The sequence below is a fragment of the Anoplophora glabripennis genome, unplaced genomic scaffold (assembly GCF_000390285.2).
Source record: "Anoplophora glabripennis isolate ALB-LARVAE unplaced genomic scaffold, Agla_2.0 scaffold389, whole genome shotgun sequence".
NCBI classification, from domain to species: domain Eukaryota; kingdom Metazoa; phylum Arthropoda; class Insecta; order Coleoptera; family Cerambycidae; genus Anoplophora; species Anoplophora glabripennis.
In genome coordinates this window covers 272,857-293,738 of record NW_019416466.1, presented here as the reverse complement: position 1 = coordinate 293,738, position 20,882 = coordinate 272,857, and the positions used below count along the sequence as shown (strand labels likewise).

The 20,882-nt window shown below is 37.4% G+C and overlaps 4 protein-coding genes across 4 annotated transcripts in view; 1 reads left to right on the top strand and 3 right to left on the bottom strand.

Moving 5' to 3' along the window:
- LOC108911958 (protein unc-80 homolog) overlaps nt 1-3,156 on the bottom strand; it is a 33,969-nt gene extending 30,813 nt beyond the window's left edge. Inside the window, exons 1-6 of the mRNA XM_018717048.1 lie at nt 3,062-3,156; nt 2,947-2,995; nt 2,866-2,895; nt 2,627-2,793; nt 1,204-1,372; nt 554-770 (exon numbers count right to left, since the gene is read on the bottom strand). Of these exons, the coding sequence (XP_018572564.1) occupies nt 554-770; nt 1,204-1,372; nt 2,627-2,793; nt 2,866-2,895; nt 2,947-2,995; nt 3,062-3,156 (727 nt within the window). The remainder of the gene's footprint in view (nt 1-553; nt 771-1,203; nt 1,373-2,626; nt 2,794-2,865; nt 2,896-2,946; nt 2,996-3,061) is intronic.
- Nucleotides 3,157-5,781: 2,625 nt separating this feature from the next.
- On the bottom strand, nt 5,782-11,652 carry LOC108911949 (importin subunit alpha-1). Its single transcript, XM_018717037.1, has 7 exons — nt 11,298-11,652; nt 11,071-11,239; nt 10,840-10,987; nt 10,020-10,702; nt 9,650-9,903; nt 9,447-9,593; nt 5,782-6,252 (listed from the first exon to the last, which is right to left on the bottom strand). Exons 1-7 carry the CDS (start codon nt 11,349-11,351, stop codon nt 6,157-6,159), a joined length of 1,551 nt encoding a protein of 516 aa, XP_018572553.1. The 5' UTR covers nt 11,352-11,652; the 3' UTR covers nt 5,782-6,156.
- A 623-nt stretch (nt 11,653-12,275) lies between these two features.
- Nucleotides 12,276-13,148, bottom strand: LOC108911950 (40S ribosomal protein S3-A). Its single transcript, XM_018717039.1, has 2 exons — nt 12,708-13,148; nt 12,276-12,653 (listed from the first exon to the last, which is right to left on the bottom strand). The coding sequence occupies exons 1-2, from the start codon at nt 13,102-13,104 to the stop codon at nt 12,322-12,324; spliced, it is 729 nt and encodes a 242-aa protein (XP_018572555.1). The 5' UTR covers nt 13,105-13,148; the 3' UTR covers nt 12,276-12,321.
- A 552-nt stretch (nt 13,149-13,700) lies between these two features.
- LOC108911965 (anaphase-promoting complex subunit 1) overlaps nt 13,701-20,882 on the top strand; it is a 9,901-nt gene continuing 2,719 nt past the window's right edge. Inside the window, exons 1-17 of the mRNA XM_018717064.2 lie at nt 13,701-13,847; nt 13,898-14,759; nt 14,814-15,106; nt 15,172-15,317; nt 15,368-15,568; nt 15,626-15,815; nt 15,868-16,028; nt 16,151-16,284; nt 16,337-16,609; nt 16,773-17,377; nt 17,727-18,062; nt 18,121-18,428; nt 18,863-19,242; nt 19,301-19,684; nt 19,796-20,014; nt 20,065-20,191; nt 20,252-20,453. Coding sequence (XP_018572580.1) covers nt 13,824-13,847; nt 13,898-14,759; nt 14,814-15,106; nt 15,172-15,317; nt 15,368-15,568; nt 15,626-15,815; nt 15,868-16,028; nt 16,151-16,284; nt 16,337-16,609; nt 16,773-17,377; nt 17,727-18,062; nt 18,121-18,428; nt 18,863-19,242; nt 19,301-19,684; nt 19,796-20,014; nt 20,065-20,191; nt 20,252-20,453 — 4,845 coding nt within the window. The 5' untranslated portion in view covers nt 13,701-13,823. The remainder of the gene's footprint in view (nt 13,848-13,897; nt 14,760-14,813; nt 15,107-15,171; nt 15,318-15,367; nt 15,569-15,625; nt 15,816-15,867; nt 16,029-16,150; nt 16,285-16,336; nt 16,610-16,772; nt 17,378-17,726; nt 18,063-18,120; nt 18,429-18,862; nt 19,243-19,300; nt 19,685-19,795; nt 20,015-20,064; nt 20,192-20,251; nt 20,454-20,882) is intronic.

Below are 20,882 nucleotides of genomic sequence, written 5' to 3'. Positions count from 1 at the left end.
ATTTAATAACTTTAGATTATTCAGTTATTAAATGTTTGAAATTATTTGTCTTTGCGGAAAACACTATTTAAAGGCCCTTAAGGAAGGCTCTTATCGAGTATAATTTTGAAACATTTTTACTAAATATCAACACAAGACAAATTAATAGAAGAATTAGTGCAGGTTTAAACAGATTATGAAATAAAACTCAAAAGATACATTTATTTATTTATTTATTAAAATATACACTATACCATAACAGTTTCACCAAAGCACTAGCGCAACACAAAACAAAATGAGAAATTGAGAATATTTTTTAGGTTAGCTCGGTTTGGCTTTTTACCGCTCGGCGCTCACCGTTCTTGGTTCCTTTCAACCAATCAAAACCCGTAAAGTAAACGCATGCGTATGAATACGCTGGTACGTCGCCCCACTTTTCGGCTTCAAGTCAATTGCAAAATGATCAGTATAGGATAGAAGTATGTGAGCGTATCGTATAGCAAATGTAGTGAACTAGCTAGCATAGCGCTCCATGTGACCCTAGCATTAGTTTGCTTGTTCCTAAAGTACTCACGGCCCAGAAAAACGTCCCCGAACTGTTGCTTGACCTTCATATGCTGTCCGTCCAGCAGCTTGGGCTTCGGTTTACAGTGGGTAACAAAACAGGGGGCATCGGGGTGTCGGAATTCCCACATGGCCTGCCAGATTTTCAAGCCGTTCTCCAGCCTGAAGTTCTGGAAGTCCGACTCCTTCAGGTTGTTGCAGATCGGCGCGAACAGATACACGAACAGCTGGAACAGAAGCAACAGAGTTTATACTACAGGTCTGGCCAGTCTGGGATTACAAAACTTGCACCTAATGTTTATCTGTTCTTCCAACAACCCCAAAAACGGATCTGTTTTTGGCTCAAGCACTTTCACTTTTATTGTAATCCCAAGCCGACCTTATGTTGGAATAATAATAAATAGAAACATTTTCAAGCCTTAATTTATTTATTCATTACTTTTTTTTACCAAGTAAATGTTTTCTTAAATCTTATACTTTCAGATTAATGATATTTTTTAACAACGTAGCTGTGAAAGCTCTGACAGAAAAAGAATCTCCATCAGTTATCGTCGAAGACTGGATGAAATGTTGCCAACATGTTAAATTTGAAGACAGTTACTTGCAAAACGAAATTCGAGTTGATGTGGTAGTGAAAGCTTCGATATTAGAATGACTTACTGTGATTGTTGGTACAGAAAACAAATAGTAGAAAGGGGAAGAGTGATAAATGCCCTTTTCAAAATCCTCGTCAGCGCATTCATCCACTGCGTCCAATATTATCCAATGCAGAGTGTACAACAACTTTGTTTCGACAGCCCCTAAGCTTTGGATGTTGCCGTCCTTCATCCTAGAACAACATAGGTCTTGATAAAAGAAACCGACTATCAAAAATTATTTTTCTTAAATATCCTGAAAAAATGTACAATCTGGCAACGCTGTATCATTTTATTCGAGAGCTTAGGCAGCTATCAACTGTATAGTTGTTACGATGTCAATTCAATTGGAACCTGTAAATCTTAAAGCACAGGACCGTATGCACTTCTCCTGAAATTTCTTCTTATGCTTTGACCATGATGTGTCTCGTAATTTATACTCGAATAGCAATTTGGTGCGTCCGGTATTGGTAAACTAGAGTCCGCCTGATGTATAAACTAGTCCACCTGATGTAGAATTGACGGCAGCGCGCTGGTCATCAAAGCAAACCTGTATTGGTCCACTAGGTCGTAAATAATTTTTTTTTGTATGGTACACGGGTTCACTTAGCTTTGCCGCTTTGCTAGTGCCGTGCAGAGCATTGCTTGGCGGGGTATGTTGTTGGTATAATACGTATTATTATTTATTAGTTGATATTATTATTTGTTCATATCGTAACCAGTAAAGGGTAATAGTTATTAAAATAAATGTTATATGTAATTATCTAGTAATTTAGCGTGGCTCTCTGGAGACTCTTTGAAGCGGAGGATAACGAAATAACTCGGGAAAATCCCCAAATAGTGGAACCGGTTTTTGTCGAAAGTATCGAAACAAACTCAGAGTTTAAAAACAAAGATTTACACGTAAAAAGTCAACGTATTATATTAAATATATATGAATGTTTGAAAATTGAAAATAGTGAACAATGTGATAAAAAAGTTAGGAAACGGATTAACGAATTAACTAAGATATCCAAAAAAGGCCAATTTATCGCGTAATTAAAGAAGGATTGATCACGGTACAAAGAGGAAACGGAAAAATACAAAATTAAAGAAAATTGACGACTTTACCAGATGTAATGCGGCGCACAATTTATAATATGTATAAAGAAAATAAAGTTCCTACTTTAAACATGATTCGAGATAAATTAAGCGATTATTCTGATTATAATTATAAATTTTTAGATATTTTACGACATGCTTTATTACAATGCGATTTTAAACATAAAAAACTTGACAATCATATGGTAATATAGCTCGGAATATAGTATATCTAGACGAGACAGGGCTAAATTTATCTGGACGTCTATGGATTCCGTAGAATTGATGTGTTAAATGTTTTTATGCGGTTCCAATTGAGATCGTAACAACTATATGGATATACATAGAAGGCTTGTAGGCATAGGTACCTGTTGTAGAGTATTGCAGCAACCGCGTGCATAACGTGCGGCAAAGAGGCCTGAATTAGCCTCCACCTGGGAATGGACTTCACAGACTGCGCCAGGTCCGGCTTTAGACCAGAGTGAATATTCTGCACTAGCACCTTCTCGAAAGATTTACATGCTTCTTTCAGTTCCTGAAATAAGTCAGTACAAGAGCGTGATCACATAGCAGGCAATGCATAACAAGTGGATTTTCAACTACTCACGTGATGGCCGGTCATAGCGTTTTGACAGAACTGCAAAATATTAATTTCATATAAAAATATCAAATTTTTTAATGTATTTACCGCGCAAGAGGCTTCATGGTGTTTTCCAAGCTTCGGGCGAACAAACGGGCTAAATATGAGAATATGTTTTAAAATCAGTGTAATGTTTTTCGAATTGTAATAGCGGTTTTTTTACCTGACTTGCTTCCACAGGAATATTTGTATCGGAATTGGAAGAGCATTGTCAGCGAGATTTTGCTCTGCAGAAGATCTTCTGTCTGAATCCGGCATTTTAAAAGTTTAAATACAAATGCTTGAAAAGAAAAAGATAAAATTAATTAAAGGTTTATACCATATATACAGGCAAATAATATATTGGAATACTCTGTTACACGCCACTGTCACAAAACTGTAGGTATAAATTAAATTTACAGGGTAAACGTGTAAAAAATATATCGATGAAAAATATATCGATGAAAAATATATCTTGATATTTATTGGTAATATTTGCTTCAAATTCGCAGCAAATTCGATTTATTTACTTTACAATACAAGTTTGTTTGGTGTACAACCTGCATATCTATTTTATAAACAAAAAACCATCCCCACGCCACTGGTAACATCTATTCTCAAATATTTGTGTTTATCAACACGGAAAATTCAGTTTTGCACTTACATTTTCCAAAATATATTAAGAAATATCCACACAGTTCCGGAATTGGAAACTACAGTGAAATGTTTAGGAAACGATTTTAATCGGAATCCGGGACACAACACGCACGCACAGCCTCAGAAGCCATCCCCCGGGAAGCAGCGAGATCTAATGGGATATCGATTGTTCATCTGCGCACTATCGTGGCATTTTCAGACGAACCCGACTTGAAGGAGGCAAAAAATTTTATTTCCGCAACAGTTTTATTTACAAGCATTACAATTCATTACCGATCTGTTGGTTTTATAACTTTTGTTGGACATGGTTAGCTCGTTTAATACCGGGGTCGACTCTTAGCATCCAACATCCGCAGGACGTACATTTTAAGTCCATTTTAGGTCTAGTACGGACGTCCAACAGTGGACATCTCTGCAACGTCCTTAATTATACGACCATTGGACGTCCATTGCTCATAATACAGATTCTTTATTGAAATGCAGATGCAGAAACTGATTCTAAAGATTAGACAAGTACGAAGGTCTACATTAAAAGTAAACCACCAAGTCGATACTAGTTATTTTAAGGTAGAGTTAACTATGAACCAGTTACTGAGTTGCAGCTGTTTTATTTATTAAAACCTCAGAGATTTTGAATGCGGATTGTTCAGTTAAGTGACATTAATGGGACCTCTGGTAAATAAAACACAGCTGAAGCATAAATTCAATATTAGTACTAATTTGAATTTACAATGGCTTTATAAGGATTAAATGATTAGTTCTCATAATCGCGTTCCTAATAATAATTGTAGTAAAACTTTGCATGTAATGTGAATTTCAGTTTCTTTCCCATTATTTAGTAACTTTTTACTTTTAAGTTGATTCCTTGGTGTAAGTTGGTTGCATTGTCGAACATACTTAACCTCTTTTTTAAATTTGAATTTTGTGATATTTTGTACAAAACATTTTGGTTGCATCATTTTTTGAGCGATTTAAGTAAATGAAATGAATATTGACTGATATTAACCAATTAAAATATAGTTATTATTTTTAGTGGACAAACTTTATGTATGTGAGGCGTGTTTCAAAACAATCGTGAATTAAAACAAAAAGCAAAGGAAATGGATACGAAATATATTGTTGAAGATAAAAGAACAGGGATTCTTTATAATTTAGTTTTAGAGAAATGCGTTTGAGTGTCCACACAAAGTGCATCAAATATCTTCGAACCAGAATAGTTGACAGAACCTTCCGCAAAATGAAATTTTATTTTAAATGAGGGTAGGATAGGAGAACCAATACCTGCAGAAAGCCTATCACTTTTTACATCAAGGTAAGTAATAAAAGTCTTTAATATGTTTCCTGCATTTTTTTTTCATTTTATGAGTAAAATTGAGGTAAAAATGTATTAATGAAAGGGTAACTACAAATATATTATTTTTGGTTTCCGTATTGTTCATAAAACTGTCAGAAACTCAAGTTTAATAAATAATAAACCTATTTAATGTCACATAGAGATGAGTTACACGGTTTTCCGTAAAAAAGACAATGTGTAAGCGCGATGGGACTCGTGCACTTTCAATGCCACTTATCTCGATAAGTATTCATTTTTGGGTGCTGGGCCTGTTAGAGTAGTTTCAAAATCTCATGAGCCGCGAAAGGTGTGGCGTATCCACATTATTTTTCTAATAAGCACGTTGTGAAAACATTGATTTAGAATTAGACCATGTGCATCATTACAAATAGAAATGAACTAAGGCGCTCGGGCATCAATAAAGTCAACTAAAGAACGTTCATTATATATATTTTTATTGCTTAAATTAAAATAATAAAGAATAGAGCATTTTATTATATTTGTAATCGGAGCAAAGGCTTGTTTACACTATGAGAGCTCGAGATAGATTGTGAATAACGGATGTAATGTTTTTACGACGTAGAATAATTTAGGCGACGGTCGGAATTATGTTTCTGGGCATATCAAGGTCAAAGCTCATAAGATTTTGAAACAACTCTACTACTTTTGATCAGGACATCTCAAACTATATTTCATTTCGAAACAATTTGACAGGTTGCCGATTTCTATTAACTGTGTGCGTAGTTGTTCGAGATGCGGATGAAAATCCGTGAATTTCACGTCCATGAAAACTAGCGTTAAAGGACAGTGGCAACGATGGTGTCGCAGCATTTACGATTGCTGCCCCCTAACCGCAAAAAACTTAAATATGGCTAAAGGCATATATTTGCTCGAAAAAATAAATAAAAATCAAATTAAAGTGTATACTAAAAGTTTATTAGAGAATAATATTAAATCTAAAGTAACAGGTCTTAGTATGGCAGGCCTATCTAACTATCGACTAAACAAAAAGCACTATAAAAAACAATATAATTATGATAAAAATAACCAACTTTTTTAGTTCACGATAACAATTTAAATACAAAAAGACAAATACAAGAGTAGAAAACGTCCAAAATGTTGTAAAGATCATCACGTCCAGTGACATTTCAGCCTATTCCTAGAACAAATTACATTGTATCGTTTGCCAGTTAAAGTTGAACACCTCATTTTGTTCTAAAATACTGGAATGCAGAGATCACAATGAAGGTGTCTGAAGTATTCGTAACAAATTGGGCGTGCGGGGTAATCTAAAAGGAGAAACCTCCGTTAGGCACTTGAGTGGTGGCCGAGAACTGAATTTGGCCGTCGGCGGTGGTCGGTCCCGGCATATCTTCGGCGGTAGTCTAGAACGAAAAATAAATAGAGGATACACCGTTTAATATTACCGCTGGCATTTCTTTAGAAAAATAAAAGCATATAATTAAAAAAATAAACATAAAATAAAAGCATATAATTAATACGCGCTTATAAGTAACGAGCATCAGCTTCTTGCGCCTGCAGAAATAAGCAAATTGCATGAATATTTAATTTCTTTCAGACCTATTAGATCAATCGAAATAACTCATTGAGAGGGGAAAAAAAGAAATTGTTACCTGGATTTTATAATTGGAAATGGTAAAGGGGCTTATAAAAACGAAAAAAAAATAATGCGTGAGCAGGGGCGGCGGAGGGTTGATTTGGGGGGTTGAAAAATTGTGAAAAATTGTATCATTGGGATTTCTGGCGAAAGTTGACGTCATACAAAAAAGTATCCAATACAAAAGTTGTAGATCATGCAAAAATCTACAACTTTTGTAGAGGTCACTTTTTAAGATAACCTCAAGGTTTCTGAGAAAAATGCGAAAAACAGTTTTTTTCCTGATTTTTCGTTTTTTATTTCTCATTTCTGCAAAAATAATTTAATTTTGACGAAACTTGGTGAAAGTATACCTTTCTGTGTCTTAAATAACCACAAATTTTTTTAGATAAAAAAATCAAGAAGTTACCGACATATTCATTTTTTCTGGTCTGAAACACTTTTTCTTCAAAGAAAAATTCTACTTAAAAAAATCATCGTACAGAGTACTGCCGGTAATCATTTTTTTCGTTTTGACATATACTTGGTGAAATAAAAAAATCTGTAATCACAGTTCAAAAGCATGCTCAAAAATGCAAAAAAATAAAAAATGACTTGCAACAATGAATTTTTCAGTAATTGTTGATTTGTTTGAATTTAAAAAAAAATTCAAAAACTGAATTACACCATTCAATTGTACGGAAAAAATACAACAAGAAAACTGTCTCATTGTTTGACCCAAAATTTATTTCTGTACAGTATTGCTATAAACATAAGTCGAACAGTGAATAAATAAAATAAATAATATTTTTTTTCCGTAGGATCGTTTAGTGTACTTATTTTTTTTAAATTTTGATGAATTCATAGTGTGTCCAAGATAAGGATGGGATAGTATTAGGATCTAGGAAACATTAAGAGATACGGGGTGGCTGATCAGAAAAAAGTTGAGTTTTTTGTACCTAAATATGCCGTTTAGAAAGTCTTGAAATTCCGGGTAGTTCGAGAGATACCCGAGAAAACCCGAAATTTTGCAAAATTGTTTAATTTTTTTTCTGGCTTTATTTGAAAACGAATTTTAAAATAAATTGCATATTTACAATGCCACTTTTTTCGCTCTATACAATGGCGCCAACATTTTTGCAATCCGACGTTTCGTCTTCGAGGGGCCATCATCGGGTTAATTTTTTAAATACGTCGCTGCTAATTTTATAACAAAATCTAGTCATTTTTAATTCTGAATTAGAGGATATTACTACTGCAATCACTTAAAAAGTTTTTAGCTTGTTTTAGCTATCATTTAAAATTTTTCCTGAGTACGGCTTTGGGCGCTTTCAAAATATCTATTGGATGAAGCCATAACATTATAAAAGTCAATACCGCACAAAATATCCAACAATTTTTTTTACTGCTGTTAGCAATACTATTTAGGAATAATAAAATATTTCATAATTTCGTATTATTTTTTTATAAGGTACAACTTTTTAAATTATCGATTAAAAAAAATGTTGGATACTTTGTGCTGTATTGACTTTTATACTGTTATGACTTCCTCCAATAGATATTTTGAAAGGGTTCAGAGCTGTACTCAGGAAATATTTTAAATGATCGCTAAAAACCATTTTAAGCGATTACAATAGTAATATCATCTAATTCAGAATTAAAAATGACTAGATTTTGTCATAAAAATAGCAGCGATATTTTAAAAAAAAATTAATCTGATGATGGCCCCTCGAAGACGAAACGTCGGATTGCAAATATGTTGACTCCATTGGATATAGCGGAAAAAGTGGCAATTTAAATATGCAATTTATTTTAAAATAAAGCCAGAAAAAAAATAAAGCAATTTTGCAAAATTTCGGGTTTTCAGATTTTGCGTCAACAGTAGACTTTGCAGTCAATACTTTGCATTGCTGAAATCTCAAATCATTCAGAGATAATTTATCATTTGTGCATTTGTAATTCGACTTAGACTGTAAAATACTGTAAAAAAATTAAGTTTTGGGTCAAACGAGACAGTTTTTTTTTATTTTTTTCCGTAGAATTGGAATGCTGTAATCAGTTTTTGAATGTTTTTTAATTTGAACAAATTATCAACAATTACTGAAAAATTCATTGTCATTTTTTAATTTTTGCATTTTTGAGCATGCTTTTGAGCTGTGATTACAGATTTTTTTATTTCACCAAAAAGTATATGTCAAAACGAAAAAAATGATTACCGGCAGAACTCTGTACGATGTTTTTTTTAAGTAGAATTTTTCTTTGAAAAAAAGTGTTTCAAACCGGAAAAATTGAATATCTCAGAAACTTTTTAATTTTTTTATCTAAAAAAATTTGTGGTTATTTAAGACAAAAAGGTATACTTTCACCAAGTTTCGTCAAAATTAAATTATTTTTGCGGAAATGAGAAATAAAAACGAAAAACCAGAAAGCTGTTTTTCACATTTTTCTCGGAAATTTTGAGGTTATCTTAAAAAGTGACTTCTACAAAAGTTGTAGAATTTTGCATGATCTATAACTTTTTTATTAGATATTTTTTTGTTTGACGTCAACTTTCGCCAGAAATCCCAATGATGCAATTTTTCGCAACTTTTCAACCCTCCACCACCCCTGCTCACGCATTTATTTTTTTTAGGTTTATTATAAGCCCTTTTATCATTTCCACTTCCATGTCCAAGTAACAAGATTTTTTTCTCCAAGCGTAATTGGGTTGGACTTATACAAATTTGTAGTCTATAACTGACAACAAACTTGCATAAAAAACATTATTATGCTACAAAATAATTATAGATGTTTAACATTCTACAAACATTTAAATTTTGTCATGTGATCAAGAATGCATCATGACGACCGGGAACATAACCTTTTTCTCGGCCTTATACCGACTGGTCTACAATCCCAAAAGGGGACGAGACGAAACTCACCCGTTACAAAGAAAACAACTCAGAACCTTGCACAGAATAATGAATTTAAAATTACACATACCTCCGAGAAATAGTTTTCGATAACACTAAGAGCCTTCTCGTAGATCTTCTCATTATCGTGAGTCTGCAAAGCCTCGATACTATCCAAGCCGCCGCATTCCTCGATCAGTATCGCCACTTTTTCAACCTCACCCATTTTATTCGCAGCCTAAAAAATACGACAAATAAATTAACATAAACTGTAAAATAAAAGTATATACTTACGTTTAGGATATTCGCTAGCCCATCCAGAACGACGACGACAGTCTTATAATCTTTCGAATTCAACAAGTTGCACATGGGCTTCAGAGCTCCCATCTCCACCAGTTTCGCCAACTGCGCTATGGTCCCGCCGCTGGTGTAGTTGGTGACGGCCCAAGCAGCTTCTTTCTGGCTCTTGAAGTCGCCGGTTTGCAGGACGTGCAGAAGCGGAGGCATGATGTTGGCGTCTAAAACTTTCTGGATCTGCTCGCTGTTACCTGCACATGACAAAAAAAAATTGTAGTCTCAACACCTCCGTAAAACGTAGATCCCGCTTCTGATTCACACCGTTTATATACATACACACACACAAACCCCAAATAAATAAAAATACCTGCAGTGATATTCGAAATGGTCCAGGCAGCCTCCTTAACAATATTCAGCCTGTTGTGTTGCAGCAGCTTGCCCATAACTTTCAACGCCCCGGCATTGATAACCATATCGGTTTGCTGGTCGTTCCCGGTAACGATATTACCAACTGCCCTCAGTGCAGGTGTTAAGACGGTATTCTCATCGCTATACAACAGCTGGACCAGCCTGTCGATCAGCCCGGTGTCCAACACAGCCTGGATCTTCTCGTTAGAACCGTCCGTCAGATAGCTCAGGGCCCAACAAGTATCCGCAAGCACGTCTTTGTCGTTATACGACAGCAACTTAGCGAGTGTCGGCAACGCGGGCTTCACAAAGTTAAAATCTGGGCAGGGGTTCTTGTTTCGGCAGAGATTGGAGATGGCCCAAACGGTGTTACGGAGCAGAGAGATGGAAGTATCGGGTTTTATCAGGTTGAGCAGATCTGGAAGCACCCCGGAAGCTAGGACCATGTCGCGGGTGATGGCACCATCACCGGCGATGTTGCCTAGAGCCCATACTGCCTGTTCGGCAACGTCGATACGCGGCGACGCCAACAAAGCCTGCAGTCTGGGGATGGCCCCTTCCTGTACCACGGCAGCCGTTTGCTCCGACGTACCCGATGCGATGTTGGTGAGGGCCCAGCAAGCTTCAAATTGTAACGACGGACTAATAAAGGGAGAAAAGTTTGTAATCGAGATATGAAAATGAGTTTGTAAGCATATATGTTTGTTCCAATGTGACAATTCCTTGAATTTCATACAAATGGTCGAATACATATCAAATATAACTGTTATTTTACTTACTTGTGCATTTTCCCAAGAAACTCGACGCATCTCGGTACAACGCCCAACCTAATCATATGATCGATCGGAGGGTTCTTCTCCCTGCTGAGTATTTTTCTGCAAGATTGTGTTGCCTTGAACTGAATATTCTCATCAGGGCTCATCATACCTACAATGACAAAATACATAAATTTATTTATATGCAACTAAATATAATCGAATGGACTTTATGAGTCAATAACGCAGCCCTACCAAACATAATCTCCTCCGCATTCATTGGAACGGGCGAAGTAGAATTGCTTTCTTGGAGTGGAGACGTTTGTTCTTCCGATGTGGATATGTTTCTTCGTTTGAGCAATTGATCATCTTTTCTGGCCTTCCTCAGTTCAACAGTTTGGCCTATGCGTCGTCTTCTCATCTCCTGTTGGGAATTTTAGACATACAAAACTATTCTAGAATAATCTAATTGCTTAACTTACCTCTGTATCCTTGCCTTTATTCTTGAAGGATCTTATTCTGTTCTCGTCTGCCATTGTTCTGGACTGATATTTCAAATCAAACGGTCTCTATAAAAAACCTACCGGCTTCTTCGTAAAAACTATTAGGCCTTTAGTACTTAACACGTGATGCGTACGTGAAATTACGTATTTATAAGTACATGAACACAAAAATAGTGTAATTTGAACGTAAAAATAGAGTTCGCCTATCTTTTCTTACTATAACTTCTATCGAGGCCCTTAAAAAAAAATAACGACGTACTCACAAACTGCCTCTCCACGGTTTTGACGGAAATGAAAAATTTCGGTTACCAACTACCTTTTTGTTTTTATGATTCTGACAGCTTTAAATAGCAGCCAATGAAATGAAAGGAATTCGTGTCTATTGTTCAATTGGTTAGTTTAAATCAAGCATAAAATATGGCGCCAATATTTAAAAGTTGTATACGCGAAAGTGAACATATCTTACGATAAACAATGTGATATTCGGCAATTTAACAAACTGAACATGTAGCAGTGCTCAAATTTTGTTCCAAAATTATATTTCTTTCGATAGATGCTCCTAAATTGTAAAATGAAGAAATAAAGTAATCTACAAAGAATGTAATTTATCCCTTGTGTAAATAATTACAAAAATATTGGTTGCTTCTACAATTTTTGTCGTTAGGTAATTTTAATACAAGAAAACATATTACATATGTTCACAAAAAATGAGCAGCAACCCATTCTCAAAGTTCATTTTCTCAATCTTTCAATATTTTTTTAATTTTAAATTTATTCATTAACGCTGTCATACAAATTTTTAATGAAAATTTAATTTAGAGAATATTTCTTTTTCCAATGTTTTATTTCGGTTCATAAAAATTTATATATCAGGTACACAGGCGATCCTTTTATGTGATAAATTAATCACATTGAGGGTTACTTTCGATTGATACAAATAAATAAAAACCAATAAAATCCTGTCAATTTTTATGTAATTTTATTGAAAAATCATCTTTATAACCTATGCTACAGCGACAGGTATTGCGGGAGGTGCATCGGGTTTAACAGCTTTGACCTCACTGCTTGGGAACAACGGTAAAATTTCTTCCTTAGGTTCAACAACAGATACGTTATCAGGCAAAGGCTTCTTAGGTCCGGTTTTGCCGCTAGGATCCCAGGGCAACATAATTTTAACTTTAATGCCCAACACTCCTTGCCTTAAGAGTACATGACGGGTGGCTGTGTCTACATAATCATTGCAGGGATCTCCAGAGTGAATCATCAATCCATCGACGAATTTCATGGATTTCGCTCTCTGTCCACGAAGCTTTCCAGACACAACTACTTCGCAACCTAGAAACAGTATTGTTTACATTCTATTCTTGTCCGTAAATATAAGTAATTTACCTTTAGCTCCACATTCCATGATGTAACGCAAGACACCATAACATGCCCTACGTACAGCTAATCCTCCAATCAATTTGAACCTGAGGGACTCCGCCTGAGCTATAGCGCACAAACCACGGTTAGCCACCTTCTCACCATACAAAACCACTGAATTTTCAGGGAAATTAAATCTTTTCTGCACTACAGATGTTAACTCTCGGATCCTTCTGTTTTTCTCTCCCAAAACTCTGTCGGTTCTTGTTGCCATAATAATGATTTCGGTGCGTGTTGGGGTGACCCGCACCTCGACACCGGAGTATCCATCTTCGGATAACTCGCGAGTCAAAAACTCGTTCAATTCGGCTTTGAAAACGCCGTCTCCGACGAATTTACGCTTCTTTGAAATTGTAGTGGCCATTCTCGTCCAAGTCACTTAACGAAAGGAAGAACACGAGGCGGAAAAGTAACCAAGATTCTAGGGACTTTCACTGGCAGCCCTGCGATGAGTAAGTTCCGCCACCGGAAACTGTGTAAGGCGTTTTCCTTTCTCTGACATGTTACGATTCTGGAAATGTTCGATTGATGCGTTCAAACCTAATTTAAACGCTATTACAACATTAAAAAATACATGTTGATATTAAAAATTTTGAAGGAAACATTCGTATATCTCTCCAACTAACTTACCAGCAAATTTTTGTCACTTTCCACGTTTTATAATTGTATATCAAATGTGTAGAAATTTTCAATAAACGCACCAATTTAATTTTAAAAATCTTTTTAGGACTGGTGACTGGCGCAAGAATATAAATAAACAGACCTTATTTCCACAATTCGGTCACATGAATAAAAACATATAGATAGGCGTATTCACTCAAATTTCACACGTCCCGTGCCATGGCACGCGTACCATGGAACAGGGGTACGATTTGTTCCGTAACTTTTCGTGATAATGGCAAAAACATCCTAGTAGTTTGTAGGCGCGTTTGATCAAATAAAATTCGGGATAATAGTTTATTAAATTTTGATTTTTATTAACTGATGTCAGATTAATAAATAATTGAGTTGTTTTAGTTTTACGGATTATTTTCTCAAGAATAATTTAAAATTGCAGCAAATCTGGATGAAAAAGAAGAAATAATGATTGCTGCCTCTGATCCACAGGTACTTAATTGATTGATGTCTTATGTTTTTTGTAAATTGTAAAACCGTAGGAATATGTTCCAAGTGGCCGGCAGCAAGCATTACGCCACCCCGGTCCCTTGGAGCACCCTATGAAGAGGACACCCGGAGAAGCGGATGACTTCTTATTGAATAAACTTGAGAAAGTATCGTTAGTTGATACAAGAAAAAGTGAATGGTGGATTCTACGTAGAGCAACAGTTAAGCACACAAATAAAACTGATACTCAAGAAATCGATAAATATGTGTCAAACAATAAGAGTTATGCACCTTGTTGTAGTAATAAATCTCGTTATAGTGATTATTTGGACGAATCCTCCAGTTTTAAAAGCAGCGTGGATGCTTATTCTTTTAATAAGCTTGGAAAGAGGGTGTCAGACGCAAATGTTTCAAGATTTGTTAGTAAGAGAGTGTCTCTAGAGAGCGAACACAAGAATGAGTCGAAAAGTAGCAGCGGTACTAATAAATCTCATTTTGGTAAGCCGACGTCAGCTGATAACTCTACGTTTCGTGCTAAAGTCGACCCTAACTATATGGAAGATGAACTATATGTCAAAGGTCACACAGTCATATGGTCTCGAGGTCTAGTTAACAACGCGGATGGTCTAGACAACGGTAGGAAAACGATTTGCTGTTACACATCACCTTTACCTGTGCAACAAGCACTGTGGTGTACATTTTACTGTGAGCGACCTAGTTTCGATTCTAACCTGTTGGATGCAGTGAAATCTGACTCTCCTGTTGGCTCGCCTGTTGAGGCAGTTTGTATCACAGATTCGCATAATATAAGGGTGTACACGCCAAAAGGGGAGAATTTTACCATCGCTGTACCCTTTCCGATAAATAAATTGTGGAGTACAAAATTCGGTATATTCATTGAGGTAGAAAATGAAGGTGAGTAATTTTTTAGTTTTAACTGCGACTATCTTTTATTGGTGAATTTAATAGTTTTAGGTTCCTCTAGAGATTTAGTTTATGACTACCCTGCAACATTATACTCGCTAGCTTATCCTTTAGACGATATTTGCCCGGTAGCTTTACATCAGTCAAATACTATGAATGTTCTTAACAATAACAACTATAAAGTGGTTTTCACTAGTGACCATCCTAGCTTGTGTATGATCTACGATTCGACGACTAAGCAGCACAGCGTTTATCGAATAAGGAAGATCAAACCTAATGAGAAAGATTTCGGCAGTAAACTAAACAGTAATTATTCCACCGTCAATACATCGAATAGGGTAAGTAAATTTATTTGGTTCTTTGAAATTACTAAACGCATTTTATTTTACTATTTTCGTTCAAGCTTAAAAGCAAATTGTCTATATGGGATAATCTAGTAAATAGCAATAATTTGGTAACTCCGAGCCTGGTTGGTGTGAAGCCTTCGATCGTTACGAGTGCAGGACATTTGCAGCAAACTCGATCGTTTAGTTCCATGGCAACGATAAGGTAAAAATACCCGTTATTTTTATTTGTCCTAAGGTTCGTCTTATTTTTAGTCGCTGCCAATCACCGGCTGTCTCTTCGTATGAGAGCCCTTGGCTCGCGCAGAATTCCAGACTTAACAGTAGTTACTTGAAAGCGGACAAGTCAAATCTGTCAAATAAATCCTTTTTTGATTACTCGAAGACAATGTCCTGTTTGAGATCAAATCCCTTGCTTTGTCTGGACTATTTGTGGACCGATAATTATTCCGTTCAGTAAGTTGTCATTATTTGCTTAGTCGAACGTAAAGTATCACGTTCTCGATGTTTTAGGGAATCCAACATAGCTGGACCGGCCTCAAAGGTGTTCCTCGTAGACGATTTGGTCGGTCAGTGGTACCTCTGCTACATACTCGCTTCCAGATGTCAGCTTTCTATCGTAAAAATCGACTTTTCCACTCCTACCAACATTGCGTTCACGATATCGACGAGTATAAGCGCCAAAGACGCTGTACCTCTACCGGTAAGTACTTAGTTTTGCTCGTTGAATGCAGTATTACTTGCGTGCGTTGTAGTTCTTGCATATGTTGGCCATCCTGGAGCACAACGGCAACGTTACGCTGTATTCCGGGCTCACCATTGTCGGTAAATTACATGTTGGCGGCACGTTAGCGCAGCACACGCCTTCGCCCTATGTTAGAAGAAATATGAACCTCATGTGTTCTCCATTTCCAAGGTAAACAGTAGTTTGTATACAAGGTGCTTCGAGATTAATTGGCCAAACTTAAAATTGACAGAAATTGTGTAACTTTTTTTTCAGCTTTAGTATTTAATATAATTATTTTTTTTTTTATACAGGAGGAGCAGCCTTCTGCCCCATATTAAACAAACCGACGCGCAATTCGACGAACACCTGCTCTCGCCCGTTTTACCGGCTATTTCCTCCACGATTCAACGGAATCCGAACGTGTTACAGCTGTCGTTTCCGGACCGTGCGTAGAATTTAATAGGAATTTGTTCGTCTCAAAACCTTTTGCGTTTCAGATAACACGGCGAGATCGATTCTAAGCGGCCTGATAGACGCCGTAGAGAACCGTATGACCCTCAAGTATTCCGACGGTACTTTTTACAGGATAACCATGCCCAGCTTGGCGTGTTCCTCCCTAGTCGAAAGCTGTCTGGTGTGCCTGCAACAAGTTCTGCAGAAGGAGGTGGCTATAGTGTTGTTGTGCAGGTGGTACGCCACAAAGAACGTGCTCGGGGCCCAGGATACCAATCCGGAGCAGGAATGGGGCACGTTCACGGGACTGCTTTTAGGTGAGTGGTGTTCTCCATTTTCTCATGTTGTTGTCGGAATAAATCTGTCGATTCGGTCCTATTTCAATAAACCTGCTATAGAGAGCGGGTGAGGGATATTAAAAAAAAACACATATTTGCATATAAATTATTTTATTACGGAGCATGCTTATTTTGTTCACAGAGCTGTTGGGGTACGACGAAGACCAGTCCATCGAGGTGTCTAAAGACGTACCAGTAACCCCTTCGAGTGCAACGAAAAGACAGAAACAGTACTCGACGGGCACCGAAGACGACTGGAATTACATATGCGACGCGCAGCATCAGTACGTCGGTGAAAATTTAAGCCGGAACCTCAAACTTACCCGCGGTCCGTACATCGCGAAACCTGAAGAAAGACGTAACGTCGCCGTAAATCCAAAAAGCGTGCTATTCCCGTACATCAGGCTGATACATTTTTCGCTGCACTTGCTCTACGAGGACTTAAAATTGAACACTCTAAGGTCGCAGGATCTTGCACCGTTAATGAGGCTTTTAAATAAACTCTCCCTCGACTTAGATCTGGAAGAGTACAGTCTGCACTACTGGAAAGATTTCCCAGACCAGGGCGTTTTGAAGGGCGACTCCAGCATCGCTCAGAACGTCTTGAAGAGCGCCAACGTCTGGCCCGTTCTTAACGACAAGCCGCCGAACGTGTTTCGGCACATTTACGATTTGTTGAACAGGAGGGTTGTGCAAGCTTACCCGTATTTAGCGAATGTCAACGGTAGATCCAGGGATATCGTCCAGGTAAGTTATTTTAAAATTGGAAACTCGTTTTTTTTATGCCCCGTATATGCTGGTTTCAATACAAATTATTGTTACCTCAGCGTCGTTACTGAAACTTAAATAACTATCAAATAAAATCTGCTACACAAAGCGTAGACCTTCAGTGTGGTGAACTGACAGAGAGCGACCTGCCGTTTCACAGGTACCTACTTTTGACAAATGATCCTAGTTTTTGCTAGATATTGAGGTTGTGATTCAATGAGCTGTGTGTTAATTTTACTATAAAGTGACTATTTTTTTTCTTTGAGGATTTAAAATCTTTAGATTCCGATAAATGTCCTTTTTTTTGTTAACGCCCTAAATTTTCCAGTTATGCGGCATATTATCCGAAGCAAACCGTTCGACCGCCGGCGAAATACAGTTAGATAGCTTCGTTAAAGACGTGTCTACTTCAGACGTTTTTTATCAGGCTCAACCGTCTAAAACGATCGTTTTAGATAACACGGCGATAGAGCAAGTCGTTCTGCTCATGGTCGAGATGAAAATCACCACACGCTACTTAGATACGTTACCCGTCGGTATTTATTTCCTGTTTTACAACGCCCTGTGGAAATGCAGAGAAAATCCCCCTTCTGATTGGCCCGCCGACGCCTACTACCTGCTGTGGAGGGAGGACCTTGCCGCCCAGGCCCAAAAAATGGAAAAAGTATGACGTGTTTACAGTCTTTAACGTATTTGTTCGAACAACTTTTTTTTTTTACAAGGATCAGCAGGAATCTTCCCAGGAGCTCGTCGGGATGTTCAGCAGCACCCAGTTGCAAGACGTCATGCCGGGAATCAAAGCCGATTCGGAACAGTCGGACGGTATGGAGGACATCGACAATTCTCTCACGAAATTGAGGTTCAACAAAGACGTGAGGGTGAACGAGGCTAGAAACATGTTGCAGAGCTCCAAACCGGTACCTATAGTGCTTAGCCAGAGGCCCGACGTTTCCGATCATGACTTTATCGAGGAACAGGAGAAGCATCTATACGGAATTTGTATCAGGACCATGGCGTTACCTGTTGGCAGGTAAGATTGTACGTGATTTATAGCGGGTTACATAAATCCCTTAAGTTTATATTAAAATAATGGCTGTGTTGATATGTTGTTAACTTACGATGAATATCAGCAAAACGTGGTAGAAGCATAACTTACAATGAATGTCAGCAAAACATGGCAGAAGCATAACTTACAGTGAATGTCAGCGAAACATGGCAGAAGCAGAATATTGCTAGCGGATTTACTCGTTTTTTGTATAAATATTTTTTTGGATTTATACAGTTTTGGATTTCATTGTAAATTTTAACATCGATTTTTATACTTTTTGAACAAATTAGAATATAACACATTTACGCTAATAATTTATAAATATAACGCCACCAATTCAAAAAAATTGCATCTAGTAACACGACAGAAACAATCAATATTTTTTTTAATGTTTGATTAAATTTTTTTTATATCAGGGGTATGTTCACGTTACGTACCGCCACCCCCGTGATAACCGAACCCCTCCCGGCGCCACCTCTCTGCCTCACGGGCAGGGCCCCGCCCCGAGGCACGACGGTGGACTTGAACCACATCGATACGCCGGCGAACATGAACCTGTGGCCCCTGTTCCACAACGGGGTGGCGAACGGGCTGCGTATCACGCCCGACGCGCATAACATCGACAACACCTGGATTATTTTTAACAAATCGAAAAGCGGCATCGATCCTCAGATGGAACACGCTGGGTTCTTGCTAGCGTTGGGGCTGAACGGGCACTTGAAGAATTTGGCTTTGAACAGCACCTTTAATTATTTGGAGAAGTTGCACGAGATGACGAGCGTGGGGATTTTACTAGGTGAATATTCTTGCGTCTTGATGCGACCGTCGCATTTAAACGTCTTGTTCTTTTCAAGGATTGTCCGCCGCTTTTCGTGGTACCTGCCATCCCAACCTCACGAAAACTTTGGCGATTCACGTCGAAGCTCTGTTACCTCCCACGTCGATGGAGTTAGACGTTCCTCAGAACTTACAGGTGGCCGGTTTGCTGGGAATAGGCTTGTTGTACCAGGGAACCGCCCACAGGCACATGACGGAGGTGCTGCTGTCGGAAATCGGTCGACCGCCGGGGCCTGAGATGGAGAATAGCGTGGATCGGGAGTCGTATTCTTTAGCGGCGGGGCTTTCTTTGGGATTAGTCACGTTGAAGCACGGCGGACACCCTGCCGGATTGTCGGATTTGAACGTGCCGGATACTTTGCATTATTATATGGTCGGTGGAAATAAAAGGGCCCTAACAGGTAGGTCTGTGTACGAAATGAGCTGAGAATATTGGGGGTAATTTTTCTGTAAAGACATCAATTTTTTTTTATTGTAAAATTGATGCTTAAATAGTATAAATGTGTTAACAGGTAGTCAAAAAGACAAGTACAAGACACCCTCGTTCCAAATCAGGGAAGGTACCTCCGTTAATTTGGACGTAACGGCACCCGGAGCGACTCTAGCTTTGGGCTTGATGTACCTGGGCACTGGAAACAAGGCGGTGGCCGACTGGATGGCCCCGCCTGAGACCCAGTACCTGCTGGATTTCGTTAGACCCGATTTTCTCATGCTGAGGATATTATCCAGATGTAAGCACAGCCTTTTTTTTACTGAAAAACACTTAATTTCGATTTTTTAGCGTTGATACTGTGGAACGACGTGGAACCAAGCAAAGGGTGGGTGGAAGGGCAAGTTCCCTCGACCATCAGGCCGTATTGCATGGTGAAACCGTGTCATTCCTTAGACATCGACTACGAAGCTATGAAGTGAGTCGAAATTATTCCTTTTCGTTTCAGTTCTAACCGTTAATCGATTTTTTTTCACAGTCAGGCTTACTGCAACATAGTTGCTGGGGCTTGCTTTGCCATGGGGCTCAAGTTCGCGGGAACCGCCAACAAGGACGCCTTCGAAACCCTGCTGTATTTCTGCCACATGTTCACTTCTCTCACTGGAAAGTCTATAGCGGAGCTGGCTGGTAAATCGACAATCGAGACTTGTCTGAACGTACTGCTTCTGTCGGCATCAATGGTAAGCGAAATTATTTTTTATTATTTATTTTATTTTCATTACTTTTTTTTTAATTATTTATTTTTATTTATTTTAGTTTCATTACGTTTTTTATTATTTATTTTATTTTCATTAGTTTTTTTCATTACTTTTTATTTATTTTATTTTCTTACTTTTTTATTATTTATTTTATTTTCATGTTTTTTTTCATTATTTATTTTTGTTTATTTTATTTCCGTTACTTTTTAATATTTATTTTATTTTCATTAGTTTTTATTCATTATTTATTTTTATTTATTTTAGTTTCATTACGTTTTTTATTATTTATTTTATTTTCATTAGTTTTTTTCATTACTTTTTATTTATTTTATTTTCTTACTTTTTTATTATTTATTTTATTTTCATGTTTTTTTTCATTATTTATTTTTGTTTATTTTATTTCCGTTACTT